Consider the following 12,908-nt stretch of genomic DNA (forward strand, 5'->3'; position numbering starts at 1 on the left):
TCCCGGCTCTGGGGCTTCCTTGCACAAAGTTGGCTGCTGTGACTCGATTCTCGTTTCACAGAAAGTATCCTCTGTGCCACACTCCGAAATTCCCACTCCAGCCTCGCTAGGGCGTGTCGTAGCGTACCTCTGAGGGGACCCTGGGGTGACCTCAGCTCCTACCAAACCTAGCGCATCTCTTCGGAGCCCTTTCTCAGAACCCCGGCCTCGCGCCCCTCAGTCCCAGTTCGAGGGCTGTCAGTCAGGCTCTGAGCCCGCCCCTTCCGGCGACTCACCGGGCCCGCCTCCTCCCCTCTTCCCTCCCCCACCCCTCCCTGTGCGAGTGTCTCCCTCTCCCTCTCGCTCCCTCTCTCTCTCCCTCTCTCTCTCTTTTGTGAGTTATAGCAACCGTTGCCTTGTGAATCAAGCGCCATAGTCACCGTAGTCCTGGCGACTGTTACCCATCAACAACAACTACTCCTCTCCTCCTCCTCCTCCTCTTCCTCCTCCTCCTCCCCACCACCACCATCTCCATCACCCACCAACAACACCACAATAATCCACAGCCAAGGTGAATATTCTTCGGTCTCTACCTGTGTGTGGGAGCGTGTGGATGCGTGTGAACGCGTGTGTCCGTGCGTGTGTGTGTCCGTGCGTGCGAGCCGAGTGTGGCTGTGCGGGGGTCTCACTCCTGACACCCGGGCTGCCGCGGCGGCGCCGCTGCCGAGGGGCTCCGTCCCCCGGGCTTGTTTACAATGGACCGTGCGCGCCGCGGCGGGGTCGGGGGTGTGGGCGCCGCGCCGCCCGCCCGCCCGCCCGCCGGCCCCGGCCCTCCGCGGCCGCGCTTCAGGGATGGAGCGGGAGCTAGGGGGGCTTCGAGCCGAGCGGGAGAGGGAGCCACAGTTTTGCGCTGCGGGTAGTGGAGCTCACCCCTAGGTCTGGGTCTGAGGAGGAGGGTCAGGTGAAGATAAGGATTTTTTCTTTAATTTTCATCTTTTTAAAAGCTGCTTGGTTCCTGCTTCTTTCAAAACTGGAATAGACAACAGTGTGCACGGGGGAACCCAAGAGGTGCTGTTTTGTTGTTGTTGTTGTTCACTTGTGGGGCCTTGTTATGGGTTTTGTTATTTTTATCCTCGTACAACGGTGAACTTTTCCCACTGCCTATTCCCTTCATTTTTGCCCCTCTTTGCCTTGTGCTAAATGGGCTGCTCTTCTTTTACCATCATCAGCTGCACGGTTTTCTTTTTTTTCTTTTAAAACTGTGTTTTCTTTGTGCTGCAAACAGTCTTAATATCCATTCAGCACTCTTCCCTCCCCCTCTTTCTTCTCCCCCCACACCCCTTGCACACACATTGAAACCAGGGGCCTCTTGGCTGGGCTCTTTGCTGCACTGGGAAAGAGATCTTTTTTACAAAAGTCTATCTCTCCTCTTTTTTGGGGGGGGGTGTGTATGTGTGTGTATGTGTGTGTGTGTGTGTGTGATTTAAACCGGATGCAGGGCATCTGTGATACTTGGGTTAGTAGTTATTGACAGTGCTTTATCCTTCATGTGGAAATGGGAGGGGTACTGGTGAGGTTCCATTTCACTTTGACGAACCTCCTTCCCCACAGTGGAGTGTTAACAATTTTCATTGTGGTTATGAGACTTTGTGTGTGATAAACAGGGAAAGGATATAAGGAAGCTTTGTGAGAACTCAGTTTACAGTGGTATTTGTGACAGTTATGGTACTTTAAAGAGTTTTTTCTTTTTTCATCTTCTCTGTTCGTTTTCCTTTGAGAGTTGAAATTGAAGTCAAGTTGTTCATAAAGAATGTATGAAGCTTCTCAACTTAAAACGTGTGTATCTTTCACTTTCTTTGTGGTTGTTAAAATCTAGACATGTGTGTACTTAACATAGTCTTTTTTATTTACTTTTTGATTTTCTTTGGATAGTGACTTAAACCTGCTGAAGAGAGAGAACTTTTTCCTTTTCAGATCTTTCCTTCAAAATTCTGTTTTTCTCTGTAGATTTGAATACTTATCAATCCTCAAGTAGTAGGCTTTTGGTTAGAAGTAACTCAGTTTTACAGATCCTGTAAATTTGTTCATTTTGTAGTATTACATTTAATTAATAGATTATCAGTAAAGAGTTTTGATAGTGAATGTGTGCTGAAACAAATACAATGTAAAATTATATTTGCACATATTGAAGTTTCCAATTGGGAATTTTAAAATACGTATCTAAATAGTCTTTCTAACAGCAAACATATATTGATTTACCTGACCGAGCAGCCTGTGAATAACGTGACAGTATTAATTATTCTTGAAATTGTCAGTGAGCTGGTTGGGTAACTGTAATGCTATTAAGGCTAATATTTTGTAAAATAAGAGTTGAGGTTTTAAAAAACTTTTCCTTTTTAAAAAATCATTTCCTTGCTATTTTAAATGAAGATGATATTTTGTTCTGAAAGAAGTCTTTCTCAAAGCACTCAAATATCTTTATATTTACTCCCCCCCCCAACCTAGGTTTCATGCAAATCTCTAATACTAACCTGTATTTTTTTTTTCTGTTCAGATGAGTGTCAAATGCCTGAACACTTTTGGATGGTGAAGTTCCTGGGTCCTATAAACTCTCTGAAGTTAATAGGAGTTTTGCTGTCTTGAGACAGTTTCAGATCTTATGCCATTTACATAAGACATTTTTAGTTGAGTAGATTATATGCTATAATTTTATGGATTAATACTTTTCTTTGCAGGGTCCAAGAACTTTTTTGAGGCATTTCACTCATTATGACTATCTCAGGTTTTCTGTAATTTAGATTTTCATTCACAAGGTGATTTGAGAGCAGAACTTAAATTGAATCCTATTACTTATACATTTTGAAAAGTGTATATATGATACAACAGTTGCTGATAGAGATGCTTTGGACTTAAGTATCTCAACATTATTCATACAGATTATAAGTAAAAACCAGAAATACTATCAAATGATAAGAAATTTAACATAAGGATAAATATTTAGTAGCACTTAGTTTATTTTTTCTGTGATGTTTCTCCTTGGAGGGACTGTATTATGTATTAGTATTCTCTTGTGTTTGTTTTTAGACTAAATATAAAACTGAAAAGTGGCCAGGGTTTGGAACTAAAACTATTAAATAGGAATCACTTGTAACATGTTTTGAGTAGCTGAATATCTGTGATTCATTGTATGTCATAATGCCTATCTCAGTCTTTTTAGATTATTGTGCCTATGAGTTACACAGTGAATTAAATGGTATGGGCATATTTATGTAGTACATTTATGTATATAACAGTAAACTAAAATTCATTCCTAAAATGCATTATTCTACAGTGTTTTCATTATATGGGGTAGTTATGACTAATTTAAAAAATAATATATTATTCTTCAAGTAGTTACGTAGTCTTGAACTCAGGTATACAAATAAAAGATGTATAGTTTATAAGTTTAGTATACTCAAAAGAGTTATAGTTTATAAATTTAATATACTTTAACCCTAAACAGTTTTTTAACCCAAAGCAAATTTAATGGTGAAAAAAAAATTACCATTAAAAATTAGTTAAAAAATGAATTGTAATTCAAGATAGATTCACTCTACTATTTAAATGATGATGTGTGTTACTTTTTGGTAACATGTTTCATTATTGAGGAAGTTGATGTTGTGTGTGCTTTCCTCTAAACTCAACTGAAGAAATCAGTAGGTGGAGTATGATTTTGCATCTCAGATTTTACAGTAAGCGAGTGTGTGTGTGTGTACACGTGTGTGTGTTTAAAAGGGTGGATATAGTGTCAGCATTGTTTTAAACTCACGTAGGAAGAGTTAAAAAAAAAAACCCAAACTTTTCTCAACAATGTAATAGGAATGTTACTTTGTTCTTGCTATCTGTAGTGAGATTGTGTTACTAGAAATGAGAATACCAATCATGTAAACTTTTAAGTTACAACGCATCTTCAAAGGAAGAAACCTTTAAATTTATGAAAAGTCTGCTAGTTTTGGAAGGTTTGTTTTATTTGTTTGTTCTGTTTTTTATGCTGTGCATTAGGCTGAAAATCCTCTACTTCTAGTTATTTTAAGAATAAACAGTTTCCCTAATGGAATCGTTTGCTTTAACTCTTTGGTATAGATTCCCAGTGGCAGTTGCAAGACATTTTAAATTCCTCTCTGTTCACAGGTGCATAGTGTTCCCATATTTTGGAAATCCAAGATTAAGTGGATTTGATTAAATCTAGCTTTGTTAGAGACAGATGGCTGCTTTAAACAGGTGTCACTTTCATTTCTAGTGCATTGTGTTGAGACTTCCAGTGGTTCACAAAGGGTTGTCTAAAGCAGGTGGCATCGTTTGCTTTTGTCCTTGGTAAAATATACTTTTAGAGTTAATTATTTTCCTAGAAAGTTTTTTAAGTTGAAGATTCTTTCAGAAAACACTTAGAATTCTTAAAAGTAATGGTAAATTCCCTTTGAATCCAGAAAAAGTACTCAGGAGCACTTTACACAATTAGTGACATTTATCTGAAGCAAAAAACCAAAGTAGATTTGAATAAAGTGAAATTTGGTTAACATGACAAGTTAACTTTTGCCATCTCATAATTGAATTTTTTTTTCAGCATTATTTTAATTTGATTGATAAATGTTTTAAACTGGTGTTGTTTTTGTTGGTTCGTTATTTTAAATATTTTCAAATGAAAACGTTTTCCTGACCTTCAATTGTTACTATAGTTTTTAGCATGCTCTTTTTTAAGTGAAAATTGTTTTTAAGCATTAATGTTTAAAAGTATGCCCTGGAGTAAATAAAAGAGTATTAACCTATTGATTTCTAAGGTTCATTTTTACTCAGATTCTATACTTTTTTGGTGGGAATTTTATACATCTTACAACAGATGCACCAGAGGGTGCTGTGCTGTTTGCAACATGAGATTATTATCACGAAGAATGTGAACTGATAAGAACTTTTATTTAAAGGAGAAAATTTAATTACATATGCATTCAAGCATATAATAGCCTTATTTCTGTGGAGTCTAAATTTAATATACTGTCTTAATTGTCAGTTTTATATCAAAGCCTCTCTCAGTACTAATATATATATGTATATATATTAGCACAGAATAACACAATATCAAGATTGATATCTTTGGCATAATCTGAATGTTGGCTTTCATCTTATACACATATACATTTATCATTATTTTATACAGGTACTTTAATCTATCTAAAAATTTTAGTTTGACTCAAGAATCATACTCTTGGTAGTATGGCTTTATAATCTGTAACTTTGGTATTGTTGCACTTAACAGTATATTTATCCTTATAACATTTATATAAGGCATAATTAGTGATACGCTTTTATGATATAATCTAAAAAAGCTATCTCAGAAATATAAATGATAATAATAGTTATCAGGCTACTTAATTAAGTCAACAACAATAATAATAAAAATTGGAGAACTGCATCCCTACTTCATGCCATTAGAATAGTCTGGTTTGAATATTTAGCTTGGCTTTATTATCTGAAAAGTTTTGAATTCTTTGCTTTACTCTGTGCCTTATACTTCTAAACTGAAAATGATCATATATTGCTTTATGTATCTGAGTATTTGTTCAGTGAGAGTGTTTTTCAGGAGAACTGTTGAGTTCAGTCTTTGGGGCTCTTGCTGCATCACTGACTTTCCTTCCTCGACAGTGCATATGTACTCTAAGAGACAAATACTGAAACAGTGGTAGTCAGTTATCTCTGTCACGTAAGCTTAGACACATAAAGTTATATCATAGAAACTTTTTTCCAGGGAATAAATTTATAGTATTGTCCCACGTTTAAGTACAATCAGCAAAATGCGGTATTTTTTCAAAGTACCTTTATAAGACATAGTACTTCATGTGTTGGAGTGCCACAGAGAATCCAAAACAACAATAGAGTAAATAATATTTTGAAATATTAGTCTTCTTAAAGTAGGCTAGGTGATTCTACCAATTCATTAACATAAACCAATTAGTTTATGCTATTGAAGTTTTTAAAGTATATTATATGACATTGTTTTAAAACCTTTATATTTGAAGTTTTACATTTCACATCAAAGTACAAAATGTATTTAATGAAAATGAATCAGTTAAAAAGTTAGAATGTATTTAGATTATCAAATAGGGATATGTTTTTGTTGTTCAGATAGATTGAGGATAAGTGTATTGGTTGAAAACACAACCTTTGGACTCACATTTCAGATAATCTTATTAGCTATGGGACCTTGGCCAAGTTATTTTGCTTCACTTAGCCTCAGTCTTCTCATTTGAAAAATAGGATCCATCTTATCTGCCTTACTCAGTTTTGTGAAGAGTAAGTGAGCTAATTCTTGTAGTGGGCTTTGCTCACCTCAGTATTCAACAGAGAATACATGCTCAATACATGTTGGCTCTTACTATTGGGGAATACTGAGAAGATACCCACTCTACTGTTTTTGCCATCTAAGAATCCTTTTAATTTGCTTTTGACCATCTTCCCAATGAGTCCTAAGTTTTGAAAGACTTTGCCCAATGATCTACACTCATTAAATAATTATTCCCTCTTCCCCGCCTTTTAAAAATAAATCAAAGACATGAGGCTATCGACTGTAAGTTTAGATTACCATTTGATAACCAGTCGTGTTACTACACTGAATTAATGGGATGCTAGCCCAAAGTTTTATTTTAGTTTTGCTCTGCAGCCTTATTATAATGGATTCTTTTTATGTTTGAGTAACTCTCCTAGTCTAGGGAATCTAAGGCTGAGAATTAATGAAGTAACATTTCATGAACTCTTGCAATTCCCATTGTCCATTTCATTGTCCAATTTATGTTTTCTTTTTCACATCTGTTATATATGAATTCATTTGGAAACATTTTGAGCCCTATATATAAACTTCATACAAAATGCAGTCATAAATATACAATAATGACAATAAATAGTTATATAAAAAAGAGTTCATCAAGGAAGTATTTATAATTTATAATTCCTTGATGAATTATAAGTTTATAATGCACTGCTTAGAATTGTTATTTTACTAACAGTAGAACAGTGTGTGAAATCACCATTTGTATACCTGTAGCAATAAGTAATTTTAGAATAATTTGCCAACTCCAATCTTGAGATAGAAAGTAACCTTGGAACCTTACTCAGTAAAATACATAACATGAAATAATGGAAGAAAAATGTCACCTTTGGCTCCCTTTGTTAGATATTAAAGATGTTGAAAGAATCACTTTAGTTGGCTGTTATACCTAAAGTTGCTATTCAGTAATTTGCCATATTTCTGTTTTTCTAAGCATTTTCACTAAGAATGAAGTGTCTTTCTCATTATAGAGTGATCTAAATAAGCTCAACCTTTCTCAAACTGGAAAAGTGACTTGTACATTACAATTGAAAATTTACCTGGTACCGTGTGTCATCTTTTTTGCTGAAGCATTATATATCGTACAGCGTTTTTTTTCTGTCTCCCTCATCTTACATGCTCTCATCCTCCCACTGCTGTTAAATGTTCAACTAATTGTGTAATTCCTTTTACATTGTTTTATAGATAATTAGTCCCAACATATAAAGTAGGCAGATTCTCAGCTCAGCCATCCTCTCTGCTTCCTTTCTCCAGTGAATTTGACACACATTTTGAAAGGAACTAGGAGCAGTCTAGGCAATGTGACTTAGTTGGTAAGGTTGTGTATCATTCTTACTGTTTTCAATTGTCTGTTATCTTATAATTTCTATCTTTCTGATTGCCCTCTTGAACAAATACATATTGTTATTCTACTAATGATGTAAACTGAGCATGATTTTGCTCCAAAAGTTTCCCCTCTTAGTCCCAGCTCTGTACTGGCCTCTAGCTAAACACTTGAGGTTGAATCTGTAGTCTAGTCCAAAAATAATGTGTTTGCACAGTCACATATGCCTCGCCGTCACCAACCTTTAACAGCTAGATTCTTTGTTCTCACTGCTTTTATTAGAAGCTGTGATAGCCAGTCAGTATTTCTTGCCTTCGCTCCCAGTGCCTGGTCAAGACTACCAGAGGTCTTCCTCTTTAGACAAATACGGGCAAGGGGTAATGGGAGCTGAGCCCAGGAAAACTAATAAGAGTGCGGCAGCTGGCCTGAAAACGAAAGTACATTAGTTGGTGAGAGAGGACAGATAAATTGAGACGTGCTGTGGAGGGAGAAAAGAGAGAAGGTGACTAGGCTGAGACATAAAGGTCTTCAAAAGTGCCAGCCAAAAAGAGTAAAGATGAGAAAACAAAGGTTCTGTCCTGGTACTCAGTCTGCCCCTAACTGTGAAACTGTAGGCTAGTTACTTAAACCTTCTAGGTCTCAGTTTCTCCATTTGTAAAATGAAACAGTAGGTCTGTGTGATCTCTAAAGCCCTTTCCAACCTATGATTCCATGGTGAGGTTGGTGTGGGGAAAGGGGAAACAAGCCAATAATATGGAGCCTGGAATTGGTGTTTCATTTATGATAGCGTTCTGCTTGCCTGTTGTTTCTTCTGAGAGAAAAAGAAAACCCAGAGCCTGGGACTAGCATCATGAGTGTACCCATGGCACCGTCTCAGAAGGTTCCACCGTTTCAGTGGCCCCTGTAGGGAGCTGAGGCCAAGTGCCCTGATGTCCTCACCCACATAGGAATTAGCCGAGTCTCCCAGCTTGAGCTCCCACCGAGCCAGCTCCTCTGTGTCTGTGTGCCAGACAAGTGTCTGACAGTTGGGGCTCCTGCCTGTTGCTCACCAACGAGATATTTAAAACAGGACATAATTTCCCACGTATGTGGACAAGCAGATTGACAGAGGGCAGGGGGGAGAAGGCAAGCTCGCGCGTGCGCGCTCTCTCTCATTAGAAGCAATAAAAATTTAGTTTCTGGTGATCTCATTTTTCAACATTTCTTCACTATTTATTAAAGCCTTGACTTTTTTCATCCCTTCATGCTGTGCAGCAAGTTTTGAGAAGAGCTGAAATCCTGTCAAGCAGTCTGGGCAAGTTCTGAGGGCTTTTGGACTACTGGGGGCCCTGCTCTGGGAAGGATAGCCATTAGCCACACTAGTGTTCTTTTATATTTTTCCTTTGACGATAATTTTGCCTTTTGTTTTTCTGAATATTGTTTATACTTGGATGAACATTCTTTTCATTCAGGTCTGGTGGCAGAAAAATCATTGTCTTTTGGTCAAGAAGTATGCGTTCTCATAACATTTATCTTTAATGTTAATCTGGCAAGTGCACTTACAAGATTTTAGAGGCTGGCAGTCTGTGAAGAGAAGTATTTCTGCATTAGCTCAAGATAAGCCTTATATTTTGCTATGTCTCACCTCACCTCTTTTACCAGTTTAATAAGGAGTATATGAAAGACTAGTAGACTATAATTGTTGTTTTAAAATTATTTTGAATGCTATTATTTATTGATAAATATGAATGTATTCAAGTTTATATTTAAGGTTCTCTACTACATTCATATTTGAATGCTTGATAACTTTATACATTTCAGTAAAATAAAACTATCATCCTTAAAAATGCATCTGGCCCTCTTCAGTCTCAATCAGCATAGTTTATCTTAACACGTAGAATCATTTTAGAAACCCTTTGCTTGTCAGTTAAATTTTTTTCTTCCAAGCGTTAGTTGTGGGGATGGTGAGGGAGGTTGCTGGAGAGGAGCAGGAAGAAAGAGATACATTTAGAAATCGTATCCTGTTTCCATTGTTGAATACCAGTGCATTGCACACTCTCCCGAGTTTGTTTTCCTGGACTGTGAAGTTTTGGTGGAAGTAGAGGTAGGGGTGGGGATTGCAGGGCATGGGGAGGGGAGAAACAGGAATGACTCAGGTGATCTGGTATTTCTTCCAGATCTGTTTCCTTTTCTGCTATGGTAGTAAGCAGAGTACATATACTTTTGTGTGGATATGCATTTTATTACTTTATCTTGGTCTGTAATTCCTTTTCTCCAAAAGACTATATCTCTATATGTCCTTTAGTACATTAGTGGATGTGCTGTAGTATCCTTCTCTTTTAAAGAGCCTATGTTGTGATTTAGTCATGCACAGGCTTAGAAAGTTCGAAGTAAGAGACAGAAGTAGTGAGCAAATCTAGTGTGTGTGCTAGATAATAGAAATGATGCTTTAAATCCACCTCTCTGCGTTTTGCTTTGGGTAGATTGTTTTGTGGATATATTTTTTTGCAATAGAACCTAGATTTTCCCGCTACTCCCATTTAGGCTGACACTTTAAAGAACCGAAGAGTGTATTCTGTCACATCAGGCTTTCACTGATTGGCATATGATTATATCTAATGACAGTCTTGGAGATGAGTTTTAATGAAGTGTCAGCATAAGGGTCATTAATAAAAAGCTCATGAAAAATATTATATTAGTGATCTGAAAATCACTTTTACCAGCTTAAATATACAATATGCATATTTTGATGTGCCATGATGAAAAGCCAACATGAAATGTTAATACACAGATACCAGATAAAGTTAGATTCTTTGTTTTGATCATGTAACATGATCACATTACATATTCCTAAAGGACATTTTAAAACATGACATTTTGTTTAAAAGCCACTTTATATTTTTAGGGTCTATTTATATTAAGAAAAATGGATTTTAGCTTACATGTAGTGTTTTGTGTATATATGTGTATTTGTGTATAGACCTTTAGAGAGTCATTTTATTGTGCATTTTGCTTGGTACTTCAGAACTTCTGTCAGTACTGATTTTGCTCACTGGTTTTTGCATTTAACATATCTTGGAACAGTATTAGGAACCACCCCAGTGCTATTTTCTTGAGGCAAAGAAAATTAGGGGAAATGTTTGACTTAAGTTCTTTGAATGACCTTCCTGTGATTTGGGGAACAATTTTTAATAGTGCCTCACATTATGCATGATTTTTAGAAGCTACCTTTAGTTAATTGAGGTCATGAATGCTGAAATTGAATTAAATTATAGTTAAAGACAAAATTTGTAATTCTGTTATAGTAGATAAAGCTGTTATGCTGCTGGATCAACATTTGATCTGTTGTTTTTAGAAGTCTGCCAAGTTTTGAAATTTAAAACCTTTTAAATATTGTTGAATGAGTAGAGCTGTATAATAGATGTGGATTTATATTTTAGCAAAGGTTTGAGAGCCATATGGTTTGGAAGTGAGGTCGGATTTTATCTTTGAATCTAGATTGTGATGTATTTTCATATTTTGATTGGGTTAGATTTACTTGAGCATTTATTAGTCTTGTTAGAAATGCCAGTGACCATGGAATGGAAATGAAGATCAGAGTAATTTGTGAGAGGAGATCATTGTAGTGGTCCTGGTACATCACTCACCTCCAGTCATGCTGTCCTTGGCAAACTTTAAAGTAAAGGCTTCTTTCTTGGATAATGTAAGCCTCTATTTCATTGTATTTTTGTTAATTTACACTGCTGTCTGAAATTTCCTAAATCCTATAGTACAGTCTTGAGTGATGCATTATCCCTGAGCTTTGGAAGTTCCAGCTTACCTTTTAGTTTACAGACCTTAGAAACAATGCTAATAGATGAGACCGCATGCCTAGAACAATACCTTAATCTGAAGGAATGGCATAAGAATGAGGGTAAATTGGGGCAGAATCATATAATTGGAAAACTATAGTATGAATAATGATTCGTACAGTACAGAGAAAAAGAAGGGTGATGTTAGGGGCTACATAAGAAGTCTAGTTTGCCATATTAAGCACATCTAGTAATAGTACCACTACAATTAATAACGTTGTTTCTAATGTTTTATTCAAAAACATTCTAGCTGAGACATAAGAAATCATTGGTTATGTTAGTCTGTAAGCTTGTGGTTTTACATCATTTTCCTGTAGCTTTACTTTTGAATGAAGAATTAAAGGATTTATATCAATGTGTATTTAGTACCAGTACTATTTTGGTTAATTTAGGGGTCCTGAAATGGCACAAATTTTTATTGTGTTAAGGAGTGTTTTGAAAGAAAAGAGAGAAATGTGGTATTTGATACAGTTACATATTCCCAGCTACATGGTGTGGACATATTTTTTAAGATTTCAAATTGTAGAAGGCAGAAATGACAGATTATATTTGGGAATCAAGAAGCATTAAAAAGGAAGGAAGGAGATATTGAAAATGCAGTTAGGTGAAATTAGAGAATTTTGAGATAAAGATTAAAAATACGGTGATAGGGATAAATCAGTGTAAATGGTGAAATAATTGGTTAGATGAAAATCTTTTTTTTTTTTTTTGCCATAATATGACTTTAACTAATAGGGGAAACTGAGGAACAGATTGTATTGTTTCCTGTGTGCACCACATTTTTTTTTTATTTGTCTGAAATATTTACAATAAAGCTCTGGGACCTTTTGACTATTATTGTATGGAGTTTCAGTATTAATGTTGTGTATAGAAAAGAATTAAACTGAGATGTTGCATTAGAGTTTTCTTATAATTATTTTATTATTATAAAGTTATAGAATGTATTAGTATACAAAATTAATATATTCAATTAGAATATCTGATTAGCGTATCTGATATCTAAAGCAGTTTACATTTGGGAAGCCAATGTATAGCAAAAAACTATGTACCCTTAAGGTATATATTCTTAAACCTTTCTTATTTTGAAACTTTTAAAACTAACAGTGAAGTATATAGAATAGTATCATGAACCCATGTGTCCATCACACAGACTTAATTATTATGTTCTACTCTTAAAGCTGTATAATTTGAAATGATTTGTTTATTGAAATAAACTTGAATCCTACTTTACTCTACATTTTCTGAAAAAAATGGAAGTCTAATGTTAAGAACAGACTCAATGTAGCCTTGGAAACAGTGCTCACGTTATGTTTAAGACAGTATTTCAGGGATTGATCTTCATGTTTCTTCTCAGCACAGCATTTGTAAATCAGGAGGTTTGTTCACAGTTGTGGGTCAAGTCTTTTGTTTAGTCATTCCA

At 36.0% G+C, this 12,908-nt stretch overlaps 1 protein-coding gene across 12 annotated transcripts in view; it reads left to right on the forward strand.

The window, feature by feature from the left end:
- Window positions 1-313: 313 nt before the first annotated feature.
- The window catches only part of RFX3 (regulatory factor X3), a 280,535-nt gene continuing 267,940 nt past the window's right edge, over window positions 314-12,908 (forward strand). For 7 of the 12 annotated variants that reach the window (XM_072959527.1, XM_072959536.1, XM_072959531.1 and 4 more), the window contains exon 1: window positions 314-550. Coding sequence is in view for 3 of the 12 variants with exons in the window: in XM_072959525.1 (XP_072815626.1) it covers window positions 1,794-1,815 (22 nt within the window). In the remaining 9 variants the exon portion in view is untranslated. Of the gene's footprint in view, window positions 551-1,757; window positions 1,816-12,908 lie in introns of those variants that run through there. The other 5 variants (XM_072959525.1, XM_072959539.1, XM_072959526.1 and 2 more) reach the window with 2 other exon arrangements.

The sequence above is a fragment of the Vicugna pacos genome, chromosome 4 (assembly GCF_048564905.1).
Source record: "Vicugna pacos chromosome 4, VicPac4, whole genome shotgun sequence".
Taxonomy (NCBI): domain Eukaryota; kingdom Metazoa; phylum Chordata; class Mammalia; order Artiodactyla; family Camelidae; genus Vicugna; species Vicugna pacos.